Source organism: Sinocyclocheilus anshuiensis, unplaced genomic scaffold (assembly GCF_001515605.1).
Source record: "Sinocyclocheilus anshuiensis isolate Anshui unplaced genomic scaffold, SAMN03320099.WGS_v1.1 scaffold209, whole genome shotgun sequence".
NCBI classification, from domain to species: domain Eukaryota; kingdom Metazoa; phylum Chordata; class Actinopteri; order Cypriniformes; family Cyprinidae; genus Sinocyclocheilus; species Sinocyclocheilus anshuiensis.
The window spans coordinates 1,003,782-1,030,640 of NW_015540880.1; the positions used below are offsets into that span (position 1 = coordinate 1,003,782).

Below are 26,859 nucleotides of genomic sequence, written 5' to 3' on the forward strand. Positions count from 1 at the left end.
CCCCCCCCCCCCCCCCCAATGACTAAAATATTTGCATGCACAATAAACTATTTGTTTACAAATGTTAATGCAAAAACAACTATTTGATACAACATCATGAGATTTTAAGAGTGCGTATTTAAGTGGTGTTTTGCAAGTTTAAGACAGTATAAACTAAAAGAGCTATAACCATAACCAAACGTATTTAGCGATGTTATTTTTGACTAGAACAAAATCAATTAAATAATGGGTTACCACATGAATGACATTTTAGTTATTTTTTTTCTGTTTGAATTTAAGATTTATACTGATAGACAACCAGGGTCTACAGATTTCTTTGCATTTATCTCTACCATCTACATCCTTCAACATTAGAAGTGTGTTGGTTACTTTATAGCAATAAAGTTAGTGGATCGAGTCGTGTTTTGAAAAGGAGCGCGATAAATGAGCACACAAATGTATCTAACAAAGACTTTGTAATTAATTTCTAAGTCTTGTGAGGTTATTCTAGTGCAACTTCACAAAGCTAACAAGCTGTGTGCAAAAAGCAAAATGAATTAAACACAAAACTAGCAATACTTGTGGAATGCAGAAATCTAGGAATAATTTTTTTAAAAAGACCTTTATTGTGCTAACGCATTTCGGCGAACAGGCCTTCTTTAGAGCTGAAAAGCTGCATTTCTAAACCAAACGCATTGTTTAGAAAATGGCAAGAAACGGTTATCCAATTTATTTATTTTTCCATCAAAATGGCTAAACCAAATATACGCTTGAGATATTGTCTGTGGCCTTGGCTTTCATTGTCTAGACGACCACCCCGAGCTTTAACCCCTTCTAATGGCGCACAGAATGAAACTTGAGAGAAAACCCGTGCTATTTTTCTATACATTCACAAAACCCGAATCTGTCTCACAACACATTCCGACATTCTCTCATGAAACATTCAGATGACAAAAACAAATCACATTAAAATCATTTAAACAAATCAATGTTTCTAGTTATGACAGGTCCTTTGTTAAGATGTAACCTACAATATAGTCGAATTCGGACTGGTCGTTAGCTAACCGACAACATCAAAATCTAGATTAAAAAAAAAAACGAAATGCAAAGAGAAATTAATTTCCCCCGGAAAAGACTTGCACATGCAGTTCCATTTTTGTTCTTGAGATGGCGCAATAAACCATATGTACTAATAAGCAAAGGACTCCTGAATGGTTAAAATGCGTTCACTCTCTATTCTACGTGAGCGCGCTTGAGACATTACGTCAACACAACAGACCTTACACAAGGGTTCCTCAAATCTTGCCCTGGAGGGCCAATGCGCTGCAGAGTTTAGCTCCAACCCTGATCAAACTCACCTACCTGTGATTTTCTAATGATCCTGAAGACACTGATTAGCATGCTCAGGTGTGTTTGGTTAGGGTTAGAGCTAAACTCTGCAGGAAAGTGGATCTCGTGGGCCAGATTTGAGGATCCCTGCCTTACACACACCAGCCGACGCAGAAAACTGAAACGTGAGTTTGGAACGCCTAAGCACATTACCATAGTCAATTCTTTGGATTATTGTGATTTGAATAATCCGAGAAGTTATGATCTATCTAATATGAGAATGAATATGGGTGTGGAGATACAAAAAGAACCTGAAAGCCTTCTAACATTTATTTGTTTACATGGAATAATAGCCTAATAATAATAAACAAATCTTATGGAAATACAAAGTACATGAGACAGTCGTTACAAGCAATTATATTAATATACCATGGAGGTTGTAAGATGCCTACATGATAATTCACACGGAAAAATAACCGTTACGGTTTAAATATTTTATAATTAGTCTATATTATTGGCCTATATACTATAGCCGATTGTATCCGTGATAACGCGTAGTTTGAGCAGTCAACAGAATTTAAAGTTTACCGTTGTATTCCCATCTTGATAAAAAAGAATTTCCTGTTAAATTTAGTTGATCATAAGATTTAATATACTGTATAATTTGGCAAACCACAGCTTCGTGCTACGGATAGCTAAAGTAAAGAAATAAAAAAAGAAATACAAAATTACATACATGTCTGATCTTGTGCGTGTGGCTTCTCTTATATGCCAAACAAAATTACAAATATTGTAACACTCTGAAATTACACATGACATGACTATAAACAATGTACTACTCCAAAAATAGGCCTACTTTACTCCAAAAATTAAATGAAAGACCAGATCGTACCACTAAAATTCGAGAGGATTCAGCAGCAGCAGTAGAAAGCTGTAGAAAGTTGTCTAACAAAAAAATATTCCAAATTCTATTTGTTCTAAAAGAACTCTATTTTTTTTTTTAATCTTTAAAATGTGTTTTTAAGAAATATATACACACACATATATATATATATATATATATATATATATATATATATATATATAAACATCACGTTAAATCAAATTACACTTTCTGTCTGCTATGTCATAAGACACCAATCTTGAGCAAAACACGGCGCAGTGCGAATTAAGTTTTTTTTCTTTAAGATTGATATTGATTGCAGTAGGATCGGTTTAAACGGAAGAGGCTTGATAAACATGATATTCATTAAAGGAATCTTACTTGTAGACGTATATTAATTATATCGTCATGTGTAATTTGTATAAATTCACTTTTATCTACAAGTCCTAATTTCTGTTTCAATTAATCCAATACTCAGCAACTTACATTTTTAATATACGTAAATATGTAATTGTAAATTAACTTAGCACTTTGTCATAATCGACAAGCAATGTAAACAGATCCAAGCCATCTCAACAAAATAATAAGATCCAAAACTTTGTTGTTAATAATAGAGTTTTTAAAAATAATATTGTTCCTATGTTCGGTTATTTTCTGTAAATATTTTATTGTTTGAGTTCATTTTTGCTTTCTTGTTTTTGTTTTATATTATTAATACACATACAATCTGTGGAAAATAACTTCTAAGACAGGCAAACGTAAAGTGAATGAGTTATACATTGATACGTAACAGATTATTGTGTGGGATTTAATTTGTACAATTATTTCTTCTCAAGCTTTATTAGATTTAATTAATAACATGACCAAAGCCAGCCGCTTCACTTACAAATGTACATCAGAAGATGGCGCAATTGCTCTATCATACGGCTGAGGTATGCAGTCACCTAATTTTCGCAGGCACTCAAGAGCAAATCCAAATGCATCAATTCTTGTTTCAGTCTATGGACAATAAAATAAAAAATATAAAAATAGTAGCCTATATTAACGAAGACATACATCTTTTACAGTCCATAAAGTTGTGGACACCATCCAAAAGGTTCATTACTTGCTTGTACCAACTCCTAGATTTACGAAGAGCTGGTCAACATGTTAAATTTAATTCACGTTTATGTTTTGTATTTCTGCCATATTAATAGTAATATTATCGTGTGGTTGGATGTTGCAATAAAAAAGTAAAAATTATTATGTCGCCATACATATTTTTCTAATGAATGGTTTATTAGGACGCATTTTGCGCAACACTATACAACGACAAAACACACTTAAGGTAGGCTACTCTTTAACACACAAACACACAGCAAGTCTATATTGTACATTATTTTGGCACAAACATAACCACAGATTGTACATGGCCTTAATAAATTACAGGCTCGATACCTCATATTCTCCAGCATGAGAAGAAATTTCATGAACTTGAGATTTCAAGCAAAGCATAATTTCAATTATAATCGACACTGGAGGTGGTGAAAGAAAAGTCGTACCACACTGTAAAGAGTTACAGTATCACAATTTCAATATCCAATGTTTTTCTCTCCACTAGATATTTTGGTGAGCAGAAAATAATCTCAACAAACAAACTTATCTTTTGGCCCTCTTTGTCTTGAGTTGGGAATATGGCCATACACTGTTTGCAGCCCAGAAATGACGCACCGCGTCACCATCAACCCTGTCCGATCCAAAGTGGTCACTTCAAAAGCGGTAGTCCAAGGAAAACAAATATTCGTTAAAACGTCTATAATTTCATAGCCTTGAGTATGTGTGGGCCATCGCTGTTTAAAATTGTCCAATTGCATTTACACAGAGCAAAGCTAACTGTTGCTTTTTAATTTGTTGACGACTTTTTTCTCCTTTACTCGTCGGTTCTGGAACCAGATAGTAACCTGTCGTTCAGACAGGTTGGTCTGAGCGGCTATCCGCCTGCGTTTGTCCTTGGTGATAAACTTGTTTGCGGCATACTCCCTGTCAAGCTCCTTCAGCTGCACCTTGGTGTATGGAACACGTTTCTTCCTCCCGCGGCGAAAAGAGCTACCGTCTGCCCCTCCGTGAGACACTGGCTCTGAAGATAAAAATTACAATAAAAGTATTCAAATAAGGATAATAGTTTAAGGTTATACGGGCAACATGATCGTACTGTTTTGACAGCTAGAAGAAATGTATTAATACTATGGAAATTTGGAAGTTTGTTTCTTATTCTGACATTAGCCTCACCTGGTATAGACGACTTCCACACGTTTCCCGTCTGTGGCTGCTCTTTGGTGCAGTAGACCTGCCCGTTCCAGCCACCGGCTGTGATAGCCCACGGTTGGTAACTTTCCATTGGTAATAAGGACTCATGCCGGGGCTCAGGCCCGCTCATTGCCTGGACTACGGGCACATCCAGATAGCTCGGAACTGGCTGATACGGGCTCGAGGCGTAGCTCGAGTAGAAGGCAAACTCTTTGGCGCGCGAGGAGGTGTAATCTTCGCCTGTAGAAGCGGACGTATCTATGTATTTTTCCCCGTAAGGTGAGGCAGAGGCGGGGGACTGGGCGCATGTCTTCACACCTCCACCGCCCCCATGGTGATGGGACATTCGGCAAGGATAGTATCCACCACCACCGAAATATCCGTAGGATATTGAAGCGCTGGCTGAGCACTGGACGGTTGAGCAGGGGCTGCATTGCTTCCCAGGCTCACCCGCTCCAGCGGCAACCACTTCGCTTGACGGATAAGCAGCGCTGGGAGCAAGAGAGGCAGGGTGAGCCATCAAATTCCTGCACGGGCTCGGCGAGAAGTTACCTCCCGTGAACCCTTCCATATTCTTGCCGCTGTCGTCCAAGCCGCCACCATTATCATAGAGAAACATGACCGGGTCAATCCAACGCGGGCGGAGAAGCAGTGACGTTGTCATAGCCCGTCGGACATTGAGACGTATGGCTCTTTTTTGAGAAGCCCCGAGACTGAAAAAGAGGACACGGTCGATTCCGCGAGAGTCAAGAGACTCTGACGCACCCTGCACACAACCAGAATCACGCCTGGATTGGCTCAAAACTGGTCATGTGATATGTAAACGAGGACGATAATCAGCTCAAGTGCTAACAATTAAACCGAGCACAAATGCAGTGATGCGAGAGGACAATATGTCAAAGGATTTCAAGATGCCCTAAAAGATGAAGGGATGCGTAAGTAAATGAACGAAAAATGGCGAATGCCCTCCAGCTGTGGTCCTTCATGAGATTTAATCTCTGTATCCACTTTTTTGAAAGCCTAAAACAAATGTTGCATTAGTGTTTTGTTATTTAAAACAGCCCTGTGCGCCGGGGTAAACATTGAACGAATACTGCGTAATTGTAAGCGAATAACATCATTCCAGTTTATTTTTGCAAACATCCAATACGTTTGACAGTCATTTGTGAGTTGCTGCCATTGTGTAGTCCTTGGTTGCCCTTCAATCAAGATTATAGCTTCAACAGACACATTGAAAATATAGGCTATATTAACATAATACACACACACACACACATATATATACACATATATATATATATAGTGTTAGCAAATACATCATCGTCAAAATAAAATTTTATAAAAAATTTTACTCTCTAAATCAGGGGTGCCCAAACTCGGTCCTGGAGGGCCGGTGTCCTGCAGAGTTTAGCTCCAACTTGCCTCAACACACCTGCCTTCAAGTTTCTAGTATGCCTAGTAAGACCTTGATTAGCTGGTTCAGGTGTGTTTAATTGGGGTTGGAGCTAAACTCTTCAGGACACCGGCCCTCCAGGACCGAGTTTGGACACCCCTGCTCTAAATGTTTGACTAATTTCTATACATCATCAAACATTAGGCTGTATTCATTCAACAAAATTGTAAGCATTGCATGTCTTATGATGCAATACAAGTGTGCTAAAACAAGCCAGGTGTGCCCTTTAACGGTCAACAACGATATCTTATTTTTACGATACTTAGAAAAATGGTTGCAAGTGATGGCAGTTTAAGAAAAAGGTCCAATTTAAGAACGTGGCATGAAGTCCTGCTGCGGCGGCTTCCGTGTTGTTTACAAGATGCGGAGACAGAGAGCACCCCCTGTATAAGACTGTGCATTTTAGGTGTGGGGCTTACGCGTCTGCAGGCCAAGGTCAAGTTGAAAGTTGCCGTCTGGCCGCAACACTATGCCTGTTGGCCTATTCAGACTTTGATGGCCAGCCTAAAAGCTTACAAAGGAGAAGAGTCGAATGGTGAGAAATCTTTGATGACTGAGATACGTGACAGAAGCCTTTTAATTTTACTGGCCTGCCACTTTGTATCACAAATGTTAGCGAATCTGTAAAGAATAATTATACAATTTAACACTCTACTTTCGCTTTGTAATTTTAACCAGTAGTATGTGGGTTAGAATGCATCTGTTTTTTGGAAGGAAACCATGTTTTTAGGTACGAATGTTGAAAACTAAATAGTACTGTATTGTATGGGCGCCGTGTTTTCTGACTGCTCAAATGCAGGAACAAAAAATCAGCACACTCTCCTTTTGGTTCTGATGTTGCATTGAAATGGTGATGATTTTTTTCTGCAGAAATTTCCAACAAGAACACTATGAATTAACGTTGTTAAATGTAGTTCTATATATTTAAATAATGCTGATTCATAAAACAACACACTGTGAATTCGAAGAAAAACGCTGCCACGAGTAGTTTTGTTATAAAAAAAAAAATTTAAAAAAAGGTGTAATTACTTCCTGATGTGTAAACTAAGCTACTTTTTCTTGTCTGGGTTGCTCGGACATTGGCTGTTTGCTGGTAGAAAACTATACAACCCCGTGCATGTGAAACATTCCCTATGTGTTTTTTCGAAGATGATACACTATAAGAAATAGGCCTATACACAAGAGACTAAGGTGGGCAATCAAATTATGAATTACAAAAATTACATAATTTAAAATTTTTTATATAGCCTAATTTTATTTTCTGATTATTCCACACGGCTAATGAATTAGCATTAATAAAATGTGATGACAATGCAATGATGACAAAATTAAAAGTGAACGCTATTGTCTTTATTGAACGATGTTCAACAACATTACAAGAGCCTGCAGAATACCCATTCACTACCAAATACTCATTAAAAAATAAATTGCCAAAATAAAATAAAGCTTTTTTTTTTGTCCATAGAAACACACAGCACGGGTTACATTATTATCTTTAAAAAACGAATATTGTACTAAGATTTCACGCTGTAGTGAACTGAAATTGGGGTTTAACGAGATTTTTTGAAAACCAACTTACTGTGGGGCGCGCATAGCGCATAATAGTGTTATGATCTATGGACAGCAAGACTATATGTTGGATAACAATAATGTGAGATACATGTGTGATTCTAAGTATATAAAGCAGAGTAGGAGTAATAACACATTTCTTATATCACAATGAAATTTACTCCCATGTTTTGGGTTATTTCTTGTTTAGGCAACAACGCGTATTTGACAACAACATCGAAAGGGTGATTTGCATTGCAAAACCAAAATATTTTAATATAACATTTTTTTACATAAATTTCCACTTTTTGGCCTCAGCATCATCTGCAATTAATATTTTTAAATAATTTTATGAAATAATACAAGTAACCACAAACAACATGATACTGAAGAATAATAAAGCCATGCGTTTATTATCAACTGTACTGGGAAAATTTACAAATTGATGAGAGCCTAAATTGATTTTAATATTTGGGTGAAGATGCACGATGCACTGAATCAAACAAGTTGGAAAGTAAAGTGCATTTCATAATAAAGAGTATTGGGCATTGCTCAATCACCAAACATGTACAAATTATAATGCATTTAACGAATGCCTAAAACGAAATAATCAACGGTACTGATGCACAACAAATCATACAAAGCATATTTTGTCAATATTCTATCTATATTTTATCTAATTTATGGATAAACTGAACACTACAGATTTAAAATTCACAAATATGTTTGATTTATATTGTGTAATATTTTAAATCGCCTACAGTGACACTGGAAGAAATTCAGATTCTGTGCATTTGCATGCAGAAAATCATATTGAATAATGACGATGTTTAAATTTTTTAAATGACTAATCCTTTCACAGTTTAATACTTATTCGAGTTAACTGTTGTCTGCAAAGAAACCCAAATTCAAGGAAGGCCTTGAAAATAAGGTATCTCTCGCTCTCATTTTCGATCAGCAGTTTAAATAGACACTTTCGTGAAACTCATTCGATTCGTCTTTTATTTATCTAAAATACAGTAATAAAACACAAAGCGTTTGAGTTAAAGACAAATTCAAAGCATTTATTAAATACAAAGTTCATAACATTAAGTGTTGCATCTAAGACAGTGGAAGTTTTAAAATGAATTGAATGAATTATTAATTAAAATGAATTTCACGCGCATAACTAGGCAAGTGAAATTTCGGAGACTGGTTCAAATTTGGGCAGCCTCTCAAATTAAAAAGGATATTATGATAAATGGTAGCCAAATTACAAGTATTCTGACATCCGGCTCTTAAGATACGCGTCCTTTAGTTGGCCACTGGATCACTGCAGACGAGTACTAGAAGGTGTTCTTTTAGCAGAATGCAATAGTTTTTACTTTTAATAGTAAAAAATACTTTTACTTTTACTTAAAGAAAAATCACCCTCTGAAACTTTTAAAAATATCAAAGTGGAGTTGTAGTGGAGACGACATTCTGTGCTCGCCATGGTCAAGTTCAAGTTGAGCACAGTTGTTAAACCTCTAGCGGAAGTTTGGTGAGCACTATGGGCGGATCTGGTGAAGTCGACGCGCGACAAGGCCTAAAATTCCCCTCTGATCTGCGCTCACACACCCGAATTACGGAAACCGCAACATTTTATGAGTCTGTTATGTTATTTAATCCCACTAAACCTGACAAGGAAAAAAACTTGTCAATAAGAAACTAGAGATCAGGTTTAGTTAAGTGATTCCATTCTACAAAGAAAAGATGACTTAAATCAGCCCAGTTAATCAACCAAAGAAAGGAAACACTTACAAAAAGCATGTTGCATGGTGATGCATGGTGGCCAGGGAGTCATGACACTGGAAGTGAAATAATTTGTCGTCTCTTCAACATTAGTTTAAGAATAGTTTATACATGATGCTTGTCTGCTCCACTAAATGCATGACTTACTGATTAATAGGCCTACAGGTGACAGTACATCCGTTTCACGCGTGTAGTGAATGCAACTGACAAAACATGGATATTGCTAAGCTTCGTGGGAAAAATATGTAGAATTGGGAATACACTACAAAATAAAATGGTAAACGTACACAAGATACTATTTCTCACAGAGGAAACTTTGTTGAAATATCTGTCATTCGAAAAAAAAAATGTGTCAAAAAAGTGTCAGACAATGAAGACAGTCGTAATTAAAGAATCAGAGTATCATTATTACTACATAACTGAGGAGAACAGCTGCTGTAAAATGCCAGGCTATTATCAGCTTTTGTTTGCGGAATGAGCAACATATAGTATGGGAAGAATATATGAAATGAATATATTCAAGCAGGTCTAGCCCATAAAGTCATCGATATAGCGAATTTGTCCGTTTAAAGACTCGACAAAATGTGCTTGTGCTTTCCAAGAGAGAATGACAAATATATGATTGTTTAAAGTTCAAGGACGCCTGCAAGGACCGCCCACAAAAAGGTTTATTGGCGGTGTAGGAATGTATACAAAATAAGACACAAGGAATGTGAATCAGGGTCCAAGTTTGTGAGCCATAGTGAGCCCAAACATATTGATTTAGTAAAATAAAATCAAATAGGTTTATTAACAATTTTACGTAATCAGGTTTGATTTGAAATCTACCACCTTTTTCCTGACTGTATTACCTTGAGGATTGGAGGACAAGTTGTGCCCACACTCTGATCAATACAGAAAGAGCTTCATTTTCTGACAAAATCCACGAAACACAGGGACATCCAGCGAATGATTAAACTGATGCACCGCAGTGCACATCTGACAACCTTACTGTGAGAAACTAGGAAATACAAGAACTGCTGTGTAATATTATGTCTGTCTGCTACAATACATGAAACAGTAAGTAGTCTACTAAGTCTGCCTCCATTAGTCAACCTATGCTCATTACAATGCAATTATTCTTTTTAAGTTTGTCTTTCTGTAAGAAACTAATTAGAATTACCTGGGCATTTAATATTTCTTTTTTCAATTATTCTTTAATTACTTGTGCAATTAATATTTCTTAGTTAAATTATTCTTTCTAGCTATATAGCAGCTATGAAAGCTGCTGCAGTTTACTCTGCACTGTTACTCATTTTATTTGACATTTTATGCACTACTCATTTTTATTTGTTAATATTACTTTTTATTTGCATCATAATTTTACTTTAAATGTATTATTTTATGATATCTCACAGGTTCTCGTCAGAGTTTTGGGAACACAAATGTACAGTTTTTCCTTGTCAATAAGGAACACCAAAATTGACCAGAGAGAGAGAGAGAGAGAGAGAGAGAGAGAGAGAGAGAGAGAGAGAGAGAGCTCTTATTTTTTATAACAGGCGAGGGCGCACGAGGACAGCTTTGATGATTGTGTCACCGCGGCCACACAAATAGAGCGTCTGACGTCACTCTCTAACATGCGTGTCCCATCCACTCTGGGCGGTTACGTGTAGAAGCGCTTGTAAAACGTCCCCGGATTTCCCATACGCTAAACAAGAGGGGAGAACATGGATGACTGATGAGAAATGAGAAGATGGGAAAGTTAATCTGCATATAAGATAATAATCACCGTTCTCAACAAAGCCATTAAAACGAAAAATAATTAGGCTACAACATTCCAAAAATGCTCTACTAATCAAGTCTTAACCTGGCTACTTGCTCTCTGGTCACTTGCTCGCTGCAGAAAGAAATACGGGAGCATTTTAATTAACTATTTTAATGAACACAATTAAAATGAAATAATGTATTTTAATGAAAACATCAGGGCATATTTTCGGAAAACGTCTCTTGATGTTCAGAGAGAGGATGCATTGCGTGCAATTAAGATAAAGAAGTCGAACTAATTACATCCCAGTTGGTTATGATCCTATTGCTGCCTCTGTGGTGCATCATCGGTGTTGTTAAGTGCGGTTATAAGGAAAAGTCACAGTTGTAGCGCGCTGTATTACGCCACCAAAAACGATGAAAGCGATTTGGGTTGAGAAGTAGGCCCAATATCAAGTTAAAACCTCACGGAGCTATATTCTTTAAAGCTAGTGAACTTCATCACAGCTTGTTGTGAATTTTTACTGCCTGAACTCCGACATCAAAGCGGAGGAGGGAGCGGCCTCCTCCCTGAAAGCAAGCAGTGCGCTAGGTTATCTTTGCATATGTTACAATATACCCGACAGACTCGTCTCTTAGAGCACGAAACTCATAAGCCTTACTATCATTAAAGTGTTGGTTTTGTCAATGACCAAGAGACAGAACAGGATTTTGAACTTTGTCCATTTCAGTCTGCTGCTTTCAAATGTAAGATTTGAAGATAAAACTAAATGTAAACAACTCTGAAATAAAACAAGGCAATGGGATATAATAGATAATGCTTAAATGTACGTTTTTATAACGAAAACGGTTTGAGGAATATCATAAACAAAAACAATTCTTTTGAACTTTGTAATGATGGGCAGGATTTGAATACAAATATTTTATCTGTTCATTATTCATTTTATTGTTTCATTTGATATTGACATAAATTAAATAAATATACTAATGCGAAATTAAAGTGTTTAATAACTGTGACTATAGACTCTAATCATTTGAATCCTGGAAAGTTCAGTTCAAATGGAAACATATTCCAGAAATGAATCTGGACAGCTGCCTCCCGCCAGTAGGCGGTGAGGATATATGCATTGTTGGCGCGGCTCAAACAAATCTAATTAAATGTCAAGTAGCCTGTTATTCTTACTCTTGGTCACGGGGACCTGACCTTTTTGCACTTTACTTGACACCACTTTGGAAGATCGAGTTAGGGCGGGAGAAAGAGCGAAGGGAAGAGAGCGTGACTGAGACTGTGCGCTGAAAGAAGAAACGATGGAACGTGTACGCTTCAAATTGCGCTGCTGGCGGAGAGACAGCCCTCCTCATCTTTGGAATATTCCCATTCAGTCTGACGTCTTCCAACGCGCACTGACTGTAGGCGCGTTTCCATTACCCTTCAAATTGCGCAAATTGAAATTGCGAATTGAAAATACGCCTAATGGAAACGCGTCAATTTCGCAAAAACGCCCATATATCGCAAACAAGTTTTTACGCTCGCATGAGGTGGTTTTTCAGGCAATGCGAAAAAGGAATAATTCGCAAAACTGCAATGGAAACGGCTTTTTCGCATTTACAGGTCACATGGCGTATGCAAAAAGTCATATGATCATTCTTCAATATACTATAACCTCCAAGAAACACTTCATACGTGGCCGCTCTCCAGTATAAGGGGCTTTCCCTACCATTAATGCTTAGACAACTTACACTGCACACGTCTGCGGTGCAGTGTGGCTCTGATACGGTCACTGAAGCCGATTGCGGCCACTCAATGCTTGTGTTTATTCCAGAATCTAGCCGTGCCACGCACGTTTCTGAGGCGGCTCTCTGTGCTGCGTCTGTAAAGATACACGCATACGCCTCCTTTGAATAAATATAGCCAAAATCAGTCAAAATCCCACCAAAATCCGTTGCCATGACTTATCGCGAGAGGCAAAAGATTCAGTCTGACGTCTTCTAACGCGCACTGACTGTGTTGATCGGCGAAGAACATGTGCTAATATATTCCGAAAGGCTGCCATTATGACTCCTTCCTATCGAAGTGGGCTCAAGACAGGGAGATAATAGACAGGGTTTGACCATATCTGCGTTCTATCACATTATTCAAACCTTGACTGTCCTCGTTAATGGACATTAGGGTTTTTTTTCAGCCATCAAAAAAGCCCTCAACCACTTCTTCACTCATGTGAGAAGATTATTTAACCAAAATATCTGAGTTCAATGAAGCAAAAATGGTTATTATATTGCCCCAATATCAGTAAAAAAACAGTAAATGAACGATAGTCAAATACTTGTATGACTTACAATCAAAGAGTGTGATTATCTTGTAACTTAAACGTGTAAAAAGACATAAAAGCACACACAAAGTTTAAGTTGGTGCATCTTTCATGCTTTTTGTATTTAGCTGTTGATGTGCCGTTGGTGATGTTTTGTGGCATAAGCCTGAATTCTCCTTTAGTCTCTGCTAGACTACTCTCCCGCTCTGTTTATTCACTCTAAATCGACGTGTGGCGTCACTGAGCCTTCTATTATGACGACTGCCCTATTAAGAATGACAGCGCGTGAGGAGAGAGAGGGCAATGGTGATCCCTCCCAGAGTTCGTGTAGCACTCCCGAGCGCTCGCATCGCACAGCTTCTCGTCTGCGTTTGCTGCTCCAAACTGTTTTACCAAGCTCCGGGAGATCTGGCACTTTGCTCTCGTCGGTTATGGACAGCGCTAAGGACATGCTGATGCGCGCCGAGGGTGGTCAGGTTGGCACACTATCTGCCAAAACTGGCTCTAATTTGACGGAGGCTACCGGAGACCCCATGCGCAAGCTACCGGACAAACCGATTAACCAGAACAGACTAAGCCCCGTGCCTTATTCGCAAATCCTAGTTGATGACGCGACAACAGGACAACGTAGCGCAAAGTACGGAGATGTGACAAATGCTAGCAAGCCCTCTGCGCCGGACAGAGACCTGTCCGACATCCCTAACAAAGATGCCAGCAGCTCAGATGCGGAATCAGACCTCTATGAGGAAATAGATGTCAGTTGTACCCCAGAGAGCATAGATTACCAGAGTGGACAAGGTAAAAGCTGCGGCTCATTGTATTCTTGTTTATTTGTATTTATTTATTCTCAATTTCTTCCCCTGTTTCTAAATGGAGTGAATTGATTGAGAATACAAGCGACCATATACACGTTCAATCGATTTCCCGTGTAGCCCGCTGCTTGTGAGCGCGTTCGATTGTCAGCTCCTCTTAAGTTATTGCAGGCTTTTTGAATTAACGAGTCAATTACAGGGCCACCGTGTATCTGGGGTGTTGTCCAGGATTTAAAGAGTTGTCAAGTCATCTTACACCAAGTGTACAACATCTCAATAACTTTTTTTTTTTTTTTTGTGGGGGGAATTGCTTGCTGTAGATATTACAAAAACAATGTTTATGAATGCCCATTGTCTGTTCATACCTTTATGTTTTCTTATTTAGAATTAACCGTATTAAAGAAAAATAAATGAAGTATGTGGCTATTTTTAAGAATGCATAAATCAACAAAGGAATGATTCAAATAATTTTCCTCGGACGTGCACATTAGTTCAATTAAATGTATTATCAGTGCAGGTTATTTGTTTAGTCTATATTTTGGAAATAACCATAATATGTTCAGAGATTGAGACGGCATGTTTTGTTAGCTTTTCTTCACTGGACACTGATGGAGAAAAGCTAATAAAAACATGCAGTCTCAATCTCTGAGCTTGTTTTTTTTTTTTTACACAATTATTATTTTGGCTATTTGTCCGAAATCTCAGTAATAGGTCTATAAAAAAATATATATATACATTGTTTTCGCAAGCAATGCAGTATGAACGCTATATTAATAAATTGGTATTCAAGTGACCTTGAAATGTATGTCCTAAAATCAATTATGTTTATTTTCTGTAAGGACTGGCAATGGGCTCGCCGAACCACGGTAAAGAAGTCGGTATGGACAACAAGATGGTCTCAGGCCCCGGTGCTCTCAACTATGGTTCTGACCAGATGCGAAGGTATAGAACAGCATTCACGAGGGAGCAGATAGGACGACTGGAGAAAGAGTTTTACCGGGAAAATTACGTGTCCAGACCACGTAGGTGCGAGTTGGCAGCTGCCTTAAATTTACCGGAAACAACAATAAAGGTAATGCACTGCGTCTCCCATTCTATTTTACGTTAATTTTTAGATATTTATTTCGATAAAGGTGACCTGGTAGATTACCAACGAGCTATGAGTGTAAAAATAACCCTGCCAAGATTGCACCATCAATATGAGCAGGCTAATCAAACGATTAAAAAAAAAAAGTACAATAAAACAATTCTACAAAATATCCCTTACCTCTTATTATTTTTGTAATTATGGGACCATTTCTCTTGGCTTATTGCTTATCGAAATTGGCTTTGCCTACATGTACTAGGCCTCAGCCATTACTATATTACCTTATGACTACTTTGCCACTTTTGTTTACAGGTTTGGTTTCAGAACCGTCGCATGAAGGACAAGAGACAGCGGCTGGCCATGACTTGGCCGCATCCTGCCGACCCCGCCTTTTACACCTATATGATGAGCCATGCTGCAGCTACGGGCAGCCTACCCTATCCGTTTCAATCTCACCTTCCTCTACCTTACTATTCTTCACTCAGTGGTGTGACTGCAGGTTCAGCCTCTGCCACCGGGGGTCCATTCTCCAATCCTCTGCGCTCGCTGGACAGTTTTCGGGTGCTTTCGCATCCATACCCGCGTCCTGAGCTGCTGTGCGCCTTCAGACACCCATCACTGTACCCCAGCCCGGGTCATGGGCTTGGTCCCGGGGGAAGCCCATGCTCCTGCCTTGCCTGTCACGCTGCCAGTCAGTCAAATGGGCTCCCACATAGGTCCAACAATGCAGACTTCTCGTGTTCGCCCACGACCAGGACTGAGGCCTTTCTCGCGTTCTCGCCAGCAGTCATCAGCAAATCATCTTCAGTGTCTTTGGACCAGAGGGAGGAAGTGCCACTAACCAGATAGGACGACAGCAAGAAGCCACGGTTTCTTTGGGTAATATCCGGATCAGCTTTGGGCACTTTGGCAATATTTAATAAGTCATCGCATGAACTACTCAAAGCAGCTTGCACAACACAAAAGCAATCTGCTTTAGTTAAGGTTTCGAAACTATGGATGTTTTCCATTTAAGAAGCTATATGTTGTGCAGACGGAGTCTACTTACATACTGTCAGGCCACGGACTTTTAAATAATCTTTGGAGAAATTAGATATTGATAACAGAGATAGGCTATCATATTAACTCAAATACATTTTTAAGTAGGCTACACCCTATCAACAAAAATGTGGCATAGGAGACAAGGACATGTAGGCTATTTGTAAAAATGACTGGAGGATAGCGCAAAAATCTATCATAATTTATACGCTTTCATAGCCATACAAATTGACCCACATGCAGTTTCTTCCACATTAAAACGATGTTTTTCATCTAGCTTTTTAACAAGGGGATTTGTTAACCGAGCACGGCTGGCTCATTATTCCTCCTCCACGAACACCCGGTCCCGGTAGCACACCGAAATGTGCAGATGCGAGGGAAATTAAGGAGTGATGTATTCGAAAGGGAGAAATTTTGAATGCTGAATTAATGATAATGCTGCACGCTCAGAGACTTGTCTGCCAAACCGGTAACAAGGCGCCAGGGGAGCGGATTAAGAAGCTCTATGCGAGGCTTGCTGGCTTGACGGGAGAACATGCGCTAGAGATCCATTGGACAATCACATGCGGCAAATTGGGGCAAGCCAGAGATGCCTGTTTTACCCGCATACCGTCAGCTGAATACCCCCCATCCCGTACCGTCTCTTCCCGGCCTTGCTGTTGTCTTCACCTTCACTCTGAAACAATACAATAAACATACACACAAGTAAAATGATAAATCAAGCATAAATTACCCTAATATTTATGGACATCATCCGACGTGGCATTATTTATTGACCGCAATGTTTTTACATTTATGTATTTTGAGTTTAACTTCTGCATCAAGTTTTCTTTAATGTACAGTTTACGTATTCCTATTCTGCTCAGTTAGGTTGATTTCAGGTTTTGGAAAATGCGCGAAAAATGGGTCAGTAGTGTCCTGATTAAATTGAATTTCATAATAAACTATTTCAAACGAAAAGTGTACTGTGACTAATGTTCATTCTTTAAACGACAAGGGTAGGTTAGTCTATATACTTAAATGATTTTACGCTATGATGAAACACTGTAGGCTATTTTCTCGACGATGTGTAGATTAATCTAGTCACTGTTTATTCTAAATATGTATCTTTCTATGATTGCTGGAAGACAAACAAGCGGCAAATCAGTCTAATTTGAAGAATCTGAGAACGAAAATTAATAAAAGCAGACAAGTATGGCTTCGACAGTAAAAGCACGTCAGCAGCAATTTTTAACATGACACCATGTATTGCTTTAAATTTACAGGGCTTTGTCACCTTTATATCTTATATGGCCTCTATTATTTTCTTCTGAAACACTGAAATTATCAAATAACTTGGACATAACTGGACCTCTTGATCTGAACGAACTGTTAAGTAGTCCCCGGGCACCTAGCACAAACCATAATCCGGCGCTGTTAATAGAAAGTTTGGAATGAAATGTCGTGTGGAGATATTGGAATGCAAAAAGATCGATGATGCCTCCACCTCACCAATCAACTCACGTTAATTAGCTGATCTGTCCGCGTAATTGTGGCACCTGGAGCGGCAAATTGAAACTTTCTGGACATAATAGAGAAGGTTGGATATTGTGTCTAAACATCAAATGTCGAACTACAATATTAAAATGAGATCAAAACTGACTCCCACATTCCAGCAAGCAGAATTACACAACGAAAAACAAGTAGACAACCTAAAATACATTACAATTTTCAGAATATAAATTATTGCAATAGAAGCCATTTGTTGGGGGAAAAAAAAGACAGAAAATAAGAATACCCATTTTTATATGTATAAAGAGATTTTTGATTAATTGAAACGAAATGTTTTGATTTTAATTGCTCTTTTCATCTTCTATTTTACAAACAAAATGTCAACAATTGCTAGTGATCGCTGCCCACACAATTCACCTCCTCCCACACACACGAGCCCACGCCAGAAGGTCCTGGTTGCGCACGTGATTGATGGCCTTATTAGAAACAGTTCTTGTAAGTGTGACCAAGTTGATTAAAATGCATATGTTTGGAATAATATGCCATTTAAACCGGAGCAGTTAACGCAAAGACGGATTTATGTCTTGTTGTTACATTAAATTACCTAAGGCGCAAATAAGAAATGGCCAACGACTGAAGTGACAATTGTTAATAAAATAAAGAAAAATCTAAATACCATACGGGGCTGAATTTACCACCGTCTAATAAATTTTAGCTTGTTCGATTGCTACTTAAATGTATTTGCGCATAACCAACGCAGTTTACCTGCACCAATGAGCAAGTGGGTTAAAAAGAAATCCATGTCAGTTCAAGTTTTCAGTGCCTAGCAACAGAATCATAATCTGATTTATTAATTTTTTCTTTGATGTAGGCTATCCTCCTGTGCACATTTAGGTCCATCATCTATAAATCCAAAAAACATGTCTGTAACCATGATCACACACCCAACAGTGAAACAAAAACAGTGGTAAAGATCTGGATGACTGTATTGTGAGAGTGAGATTTGACATCTCGTTTGCTTTTTTTTGGAGCGACAATACTCCACAGGCAGGGGCGGTACCGCGCATCTGTCCGTTAGAGCGAATCTCAAGGCGGCGACTGTTTAAAAGCCTGTTTACGTTCTAATTTACAGCAGGCAGAGCGAGGCGTGAATGGACCGCTCACGGCCTAATGATGATGAATGGGGAATTAATGCGCAAGTGTACGGGACAATCTGAGCCTTCATCTGGTTAAATAGGCATCCAATAGAATTAAGAATGTAGAGGTCACATTAAATCAATCGGCTGTGTGAAAGTCATATTCCTCTGGCGTCTATCAGCGTTATTTACGGTGCACCGGAGACAGTGAGTCCAGGGTGAAGAAACAAAGTATCATCAGGCAGGCCAACCAAAAAAAATGCCCTTTGTAATTTATTCAAGAAGGAACGCGCATAATGGGTACCGTTTTATTTCGTATAGAACTGCTGTCGTATTAGCGTATGTTATTGTAGAGCATGTCTTCATTTATAGCATTTCTTTCAGCACAGTCTATTCTCTATTACACTGTTTACCAAAGCAGTCAACTTGGGCCTGGATAGGCTTCTAGTTTAGGCTTCTAGCTTCACTTAGCAAATTAGGCTTCCTCCTCCCGTGTATTGCAGGTGAATAGGGAAGATATTTTAAGTCATATTAAGTTAAACTTGCAACCTCTTTTACAGCTGAGAATATCTTCCAAAACGAACCTTGTTTTTAGCAGGAAGTGTCTTTAAAAATACAAATCTGCACCATACTGTAAGAAATTTGTAATGTAAACAAGATAATAGAAAAACTCCAAATATATTTAAGAAATATCACTGAATTTAAGCTTTCAGTACAGTACTGTCTATTCAGTCATCTACTTGTCTTTATATTTGAATGTCTATTGGTACCAAATCAATCAATTACCTACATAAGGTCACATAGTCATTTTAGAGAGCTCAAGCAAAACATTTTATTATAGAAGCACAAGGAGCAGCAGAAATGACAAATTATGATTATTACCATCTGACTATCAATCTAAACATGATTCCAAACAATAGTGCTGTGGTATGTGTGAGAAACATTTGTGCAATTTCATTTAATAATTTAGATTTTATTAAAATTTGGACTAGGTAATCATTAATATCCCAAGCATTTCCTCAGGAAATCTAAAAAAAAAAAAAAAAATGGTACATATCATATTCCAAAATCAATAATGCTGTTATACATCAAAATAAATGAATGAAGAATACTTTGCTTTTGCTCGACAAGGGAACGTATTTTTTTTTGAAAAACATACATCGATCTACTGAGAAAACCATGCTGCTGAGGTGTTTTTTTAACCACAAGAATTAACATAATCACATAAACACATGCTCAATCCTGCTCTGGAGATCTATCTTCATGCAAAATGTAGATCCAAACCCTACTGAGCACCCAAATGATAATTTAAAACAGTGGGTTTCAATATTAGTAGAGGCAGCAAAACCTAAACTATATGTGCCAGATAGGTGGAGATATCCAGAATGTGCATTGCCAGGGTACTTCAAAACCAGAATTGAAAACCTTTATCTTACAGCATCCTTAAATTAAAACCAGAATCATGCTGGTATAAACTAAAATTATGTTGTAGATTCTCCATGAAAGAGATCCAAATGAGAAAAGACTCCAGATAAAACATAATATCCATAAAAATTAACTGTTTGTCAGACTTTCAGCATTACTGTCAACAGTGAGCAATATGTTTTAAAGCTAAAAACTAAATGGAAATTTTTATTTATTTGCAGAAGGATGCTTTAAATCCCAATGACTACATAATGTTAGACTGTTGTATGTGTTTTGGGGACCTTTAGAGCTTAGAGCAAAATCATATTGGTGTCAGGTATACAGTCAAATTATATGTTTAGTGCTGTATTAGAGCACTATTGTTCAGTGTTTTGTTCTCAGCTGTCAACGTACACTTAAGGATGTATGGTCAATTTCACCACAGAGAGCCATAAATAATTTCTAGCTATAAACCCCTGGTAGAGTTATTCTCCTCTCTCTCTCCAATTCTCTCTCTCTTTCTGTCTTGTTCTATATAGATCTACTGTGGTCCTCTTCAGTAGCTGCAGCAGTAATAGCTCTTTCCAGCTCTTCATTGCCTATACTGATGGATTCACATATCAGAAGAGTGGCCGGTCGATGCCCCCACATTCTTCATTTACCAGTGTGAGAGAGAGAGAGAGACAGAGGCCAAGCAATGTGTTTAACCTGAGATGCAGCCAGAATCTCCTGCTGGTTAGGGTACGACATGGACAATAGGATCATTGCTTAGGAGGTTGTTATTAAAATCAACAAAAAACGAATTATGAGTATACCTTAACAATTTTGTCTCAGGAGGTAGAAGATGCACATTTGGTGCTACCTCTGTGCCACTGGTGATGGTTAATTCCACCTTCCAAGCAGCTTTCTGAATGTACTTCTGGATCCAGAGGTATACCTGAGTGATAGGAGAAAACATTTTATGATTATCAAATGCCAAAACATAAAGTCATTAGATAATGGATGGAATCAAAATTAAAATAATTATGCAAGTATTTTTACATTTATGCATTAGACTCTTTTACTTAGGTGCTTTACATTCAGTGTTGGGGGTAACGCATTACAAGTAACGTGAGTTATGTAATCAGATTACTTTTTTCAAGTAACAAAGTAACCAATTACGTTTTAATTTACAAGAAAATATTTGAGTTATTTTTTTCGAATAAGTAATGCAAGTTATTTTGTTTTCCCATTTATTGACTGACAGCGCTCCTGTCCTTATGTTGAGAGAAATCAGGGGTAAGTGCAGAGGCGTTGTGTGTGCTGTGTTACAGTAGTTTGAGACTAAATGTGAACATACGTTTACTCATCTCACTTGCTGAAAAACAGATCCAGTATTCCTCAAAATAAATAAAAAGTAAAAACAGTGAAATGCAAGCTCAGAATATGACGCAAACCTGCAATAATTAAATATGTTAAATAACACAGATATACTTTATGTATTTAATCCCATTTAATTAACCAATGTCTTTGGTGCTGACATTCAATGATCCAATTCAACCATACTAATAAGCAAAAGTGACTTTAGATAAACATAACATTCATTTTAATTTTGGTGTGAAAGGGCTTTGACTTTTGCAAAAAATAGAACTTAAAAAAACCCCCCAAAAAAACAAAAAAAAAACAAGCAACCCAGCCCAGATGAGAAAAGGGAATGCAAAAGTAATGCAGCGCATTACTTTCCATAAAAAGTAACTAAGTAATGTAATTATTTACTTTTTTAGGGAGTAATGCAATATTGAAATGCATTACTTTTACTTTCCTCAACATGGTTTACATTGCATTGCATTGCATTGCAAGGTATACATTTACTATTTCTTGTATTTCCCAGAGAATCATACCCATTATTTTAGCTCTATACTGAACTACTGGAAGGCTATAATTCCTCTATGTCTAAATAATACAGGTTAGCCTCTAAATCTCACACTGTATATTAACTAATATTGAGCCTTGTTCCACTCACTTACGAAGAGATCATGTTTTTGTGTTGACTATTAGTTTATCATTTGGCTGTACACCCTATTACAAGTAACAGATTGAAACAAATTGAGATTTGTGTAAAATGGTTACATATGCAAGATTTCTTGATTTTTACATAAGAAAATATGTACACATGAACAGCACATGGTTCATATTTTTTTCACCCTAGTGACTACTGTATTGAGGAAATCTGCTTTTAGTCCAAATACACTTCACACGGGGAAATTATTAAGATGCTTTAAAACTGTTATATGGATAAATTGGACTTGTAAGTGCGCACTGGTTAAAGTCATTAATAATTTTGAAGGCAGAAATAGTCAAATGTTTCCATTAAAATAAACCCATTTTATTTGAGGCACTATCGAAGGTCATATTTAAAACAACCACGAAAATCATTTGGTGCCATCAACAATACAAAATCAGTAGTCAAGGTCATGGTTGTCTGTTTTTTCAGATAGTAACTCCACCCCTTTATTATGTCTCTGCACTAGTCATGCAAACAAATTACATGGTGTGACCCTGAATGTCTACTGCAACAATAGTATATTTCAAACATTCATCGTACTTGAGACAAACCGGTCTTGTGTTCTCTTTTCAATATGTAATTTACCAAATTCAAAAATTATCATCAGCTTTTTATTTGGTATTGTTTCTAAACTATCTATTGTTGTATTGCAAACTTGACAATTCAGTTTATTATATGATTATAATTTATTCATAAAATTACTTCTATCTGTTAAATTCTCCATTACGGGTTTGGAAAAATTATACCTACAACAACTGTATTGTAATCACACAATATGTATATGTATATATATACTGTATGTGTGTATGTGTATGTGTATGTGTATATGTATATGTTTATTTTAATTGATTGCATTTACATTAATGTACATTAAAAAGTGCCAATAATGCAATTTATTTTCTCATGCAGCTGTAAGAGTGAAGCTCAGCTCAGTGTGCCCAAATCATGCAATATTGTTTAAAACAATTTAATAAGCACTTGGTTTTATGGGAGTGAGTTATTGTTTTATGATGACTCAGGGAGCCAATGGCTTTGCAGTGCTCTCCAGCTCTCTCCACACCTCGTTTTATTTTACAGCACTATGCTTTATTACTCAGCAACCAAGCCGCCGAGCTGCACGGCAACCACGCCAAACCCTGAGTTTTCCCATCTTTTCTCAGTCCTTTATCAGAGCAGAAATCTATGACATTGTGAAATATCAAAATAACTTAAGAATGTCAACATATACGTTACAAAAATGTACAGTTCAAGAATGTTCTCAAACACAAATACTGACAGTATTTATATGATTGACAACTGCAATAAAGAGAAATATTCCACCTTTTTAGAACTTTTAGAACTAAACTTTTAGAAAGGATGATGAGAGGTGAATGTTACTGGTGAATGTTAGACAAGTAGAGAAGTGTGTACGGAAGTACTGTATGCCTGTGAAGGTATAGCCCTGGGAACAAGTGATGTGTTTTCATTACAGCTCTCTGGCCCTTTTACTTGTGTCCGATATGCTCCAACCCCCAACCCCCAGAAGGCAACAGGACAAGGCGCACACTGACAGGAGAATCATTGGCGCATGACAGAGGTGTCCTGGTTTTCCCCCTCTACACGCTAGCTGCTGTTAAAGATTCAAGACGTGAGCTATGTGCAGTTGCTAAGCTGCTTGCTCAAGCTTTCATTAGACTGTATTAAGCTATACCTATGATATACCCTTTGTTCTCATCATGATATTCAGATGGGACCAAGCAAGACTTTCACAGATTTCAGCAAGCTCCATGACATTTTCACATGGACAACATTAAGTCACACAGAAAACAGAAGAAATAGAAAAAAATGAAGCGTTACTGTAACAATTCCAGGGTTGTGCAAAATTCAGAGCTGAAATACTGAAGTTTGAATTGAAAATTGAATTGAAATGACAAGAAGAGGAATTTGACTGAATTGTAATTCAATGAAATTCAAGACAGGCAATGCATTCTTGTGCACCCTGGTCCATAAAGTTAATTATATAAACTATAAAATACAAATTTCTATAGGTGGCATTTCAAGTTTCTAACTAGTTATCTAGACAGATAGACAGATAAACAAACAGAGACAGATATCTTCCTACCTCAAGGTTTTTAAGCTGTTTTCAAACATTTCAATAAAGGCTTACAAAGTGTGTCTTGACAATCTTTGCTTTTATATTTAAAAATTACAGCAATTTTGTTCACATTTAATTCATTTCAATTCTGCTTTTTAAATTGGAATTCTGTTTGCAAAATTCAAGAAAATTCAGGAATTTAGCAGCATTCATTCAATAGCAGCATGACAATAACTGTTATTTCTTTACGTATAAATATTTACTATTTTAGTTATGGCAATGACAAGACTTACATGTCATATATTTATGTTACACGCATGTTATTTCAGTGACACTTTGAAAGAATTTTAACTCTAAATGATCTTCCATCACTGACTGAAAGAGTTAAACCCAGACAATTAGTCAAGTAAAAACACAAGAAAGGCCTCTGACTCAAGTGTGTTACGCAACTTAGGCTCTAATGGAATAGATTTTTGAAAAGGGGGAAGAATAGGAAAGGAGAGATGAAAACAAGGGATGGAAGCACGGAGGGTGGATCTGAGTTTCCATCTTTAATGGACAACTTTAAAGATAACTCAATGTTTGTGTTTGAGCTACTCACTTTGAGTGTGGGAGTCAAGCACATTAAATCATGCACATACAAACTTCCACACACACACACACACACACACACACACACACTGGCGTCTCTGTATTGTGACTCATTCAGAGGAAATGCACGGCTTTAAGCTCGGCCAGATAAAGTATGTTAAAGATAGAAGGGCTCAGAGTATAACCTGTATTTGTGTTTGGTTTTTATGGTGATGTTCTGTTTGTGCTAGTTGTCTGTAGCTATGCTGAACAAGCTCTTAACTCTGAACAGGTTAATGGAACTTTTATGGGTCTCTCTTACAATCAGTTGACCTCTTGTGTTTCTCTCTGTCTATTTTACTCTCTCTCTGTCTCTGTCTCTCTTTCGCCTACTGGAAAATGTTGTTTCACGAACTGCAAGATCATCCCCTTTTTAAATAATACATACAGGGTCAGTTTTACAGATAAGTACACAAACAACATGGCGCAAGCAGATTTACAGTTCCCTAACATACACAAAATTCATAAATGGCAGTAACTAATACTTTCGAACAATAAGGTATTTGGGTATTAATGGCTGACCTCCACTTTGATGAATTTAGCAGATTTTTAAAGTGTCAACTGCATCAGATTTATCAGTGACATCTGAAAAAAAAAAACTACTGAATATGAGCTCCCATCTCTCTTTCTTTACCAGTTCACTCTATTTTCATTCCCTGTTCTCTGAATGCCCTGTCCAATACACACACACACACACACATTCACACACATTCATACACACAGTCTGGGTGATAAAGGTGGGTGAGAGATAGCCCTGTAAAAGTCTTATCTTATCACAGTACTTTTATTCATGTCCATCATCAGAGTGTCAATAGTAATCATGGACCAATCAGAAACAGTGTGATGGAGCACCAACCATGAAAGGACACACACAAACACATTCAAGGTAAAACACTCAAATTCAAAGTACACATTCTCTTCTGGACTACATTAAATATGTATTAAAATGCTGCTCATGCATTTGAAAATGATATTTGAATGCAATAAGTTTAAAACGAAAACTTAACATATAAAGTTGCTGTGTAATTTGAACACATACACACCTTTCCCCTTCTCACTTTATAAAAGCAATCAATATGGGCTCCCCTTTAGGTTGTGTGTCTTCCTCTCCTCTCCTCCCCCTTCTCATTCTCATTTCCCTCGCATCCTTCTTTTCTCCTCTCTTCTTGCAATTTATGCTCACTGATAAGTAGTAACTCCTGCACAGTAGAAATGATGATGATGATGTGAAATAAAATACAGCTATGCTGCCTCCCTTCTCTCTATGCAGCAGACTAGACATGAGTCTTAAAAGATAATAATCAATATTGATTTTACGTGAGTGAGAGGGAGTGAAAAGGGGAATAATAGAGGTAAGAGATGGAGACGGAATGGATGCATGGGGATGTAGAGGGAAAAAAGAGCATGTTGGGGTGGTAAAGGCAGGAGGGGGGAGAGAAAGAGAGAGATGGTTGAATGGACTCCTCTCCATCTGAAGCTTGACAGAATCAATGAGTTTTAGAGGATAGACAGAGCCTCAAGGTGCTCCGCTAAATGGGAAAGTGTTTGTATCAGTGTTGCCATGTCTGCTTACAATATGCAACTTTGGGCGTATAATCATAACCAGGGGCACGGTAACGGGGGGAGGGGTGGGGGGTGCAAGGTTAGGACGATTCCAATGGCCCGACAAGGGAGAGGGGGCCCGGAACACTATTTTTACTGAGGGGGCCTGAGTCAATATGCTGTTCAGGGGGCCCAGAAAACATAGCAGCGCCCCTGATCATAACCGCTATAGCACATGAAAACTATGCTGTAGGATCAAAGCAAAAAAAAAAAAAAAAAACTTATGTTTGTGTGCACA

General features: G+C 37.7%; 2 protein-coding genes across 3 annotated transcripts; one reads left to right on the top strand and one right to left on the bottom strand.

The window, feature by feature from the left end:
- Positions 1 to 3,357: 3,357 nt before the first annotated feature.
- On the bottom strand, positions 3,358 to 5,253 carry LOC107688411 (homeobox protein Hox-A13a-like). Its single transcript, XM_016486069.1, has 2 exons — positions 4,460 to 5,253; positions 3,358 to 4,307 (listed from the first exon to the last, which is right to left on the bottom strand). Exons 1-2 carry the CDS (start codon positions 5,139 to 5,141, stop codon positions 4,060 to 4,062), a joined length of 930 nt encoding a protein of 309 aa, XP_016341555.1. The 5' UTR covers positions 5,142 to 5,253; the 3' UTR covers positions 3,358 to 4,059.
- An 8,386-nt stretch (positions 5,254 to 13,639) lies between these two features.
- LOC107688412 (homeobox protein XHOX-3-like) lies at positions 13,640 to 20,837 on the top strand. 2 transcript variants are annotated; one of them, XM_016486071.1, is made up of 4 exons: positions 13,640 to 14,101; positions 14,955 to 15,187; positions 15,515 to 16,081; positions 20,811 to 20,837. In XM_016486071.1, the coding sequence occupies exons 1-3, from the start codon at positions 13,735 to 13,737 to the stop codon at positions 16,049 to 16,051; spliced, it is 1,137 nt and encodes a 378-aa protein (XP_016341557.1). In that variant the 5' UTR covers positions 13,640 to 13,734; the 3' UTR covers positions 16,052 to 16,081; positions 20,811 to 20,837. The 2 variants fall into 2 exon arrangements, with proteins under 2 accessions (XP_016341557.1, XP_016341556.1); XM_016486070.1 differs by lacking the exon at positions 20,811 to 20,837 and having other exon boundaries at positions 15,515 to 17,058.
- The last annotated feature ends 6,022 nt before the right edge of the window (positions 20,838 to 26,859 follow it).

Bases quoted from the DNA above. Each gene is read 5' to 3' on its own strand.
- LOC107688411 (XM_016486069.1), bottom strand. From the start codon at position 5,141: ATGACAACGTCACTGCTTCTCCGCCCGCGTTGGATTGACCCGGTCATG. The intron at 4,308-4,459 runs GTGAGGCTAATG...TTTTATCTTCAG, and splicing joins GTGGAAGTCGTCTATACCAG to AGCCAGTGTCTCACGGAGGG.
- LOC107688412 (XM_016486071.1), top strand. From the start codon at position 13,735: ATGGACAGCGCTAAGGACATGCTGATGCGCGCCGAGGGTGGTCAGGTT. The intron at 14,102-14,954 runs GTAAAAGCTGCG...ATTTTCTGTAAG, and splicing joins AGATTACCAGAGTGGACAAG to GACTGGCAATGGGCTCGCCG. The intron at 15,188-15,514 runs GTAATGCACTGC...TTTTGTTTACAG, and splicing joins TACCGGAAACAACAATAAAG to GTTTGGTTTCAGAACCGTCG.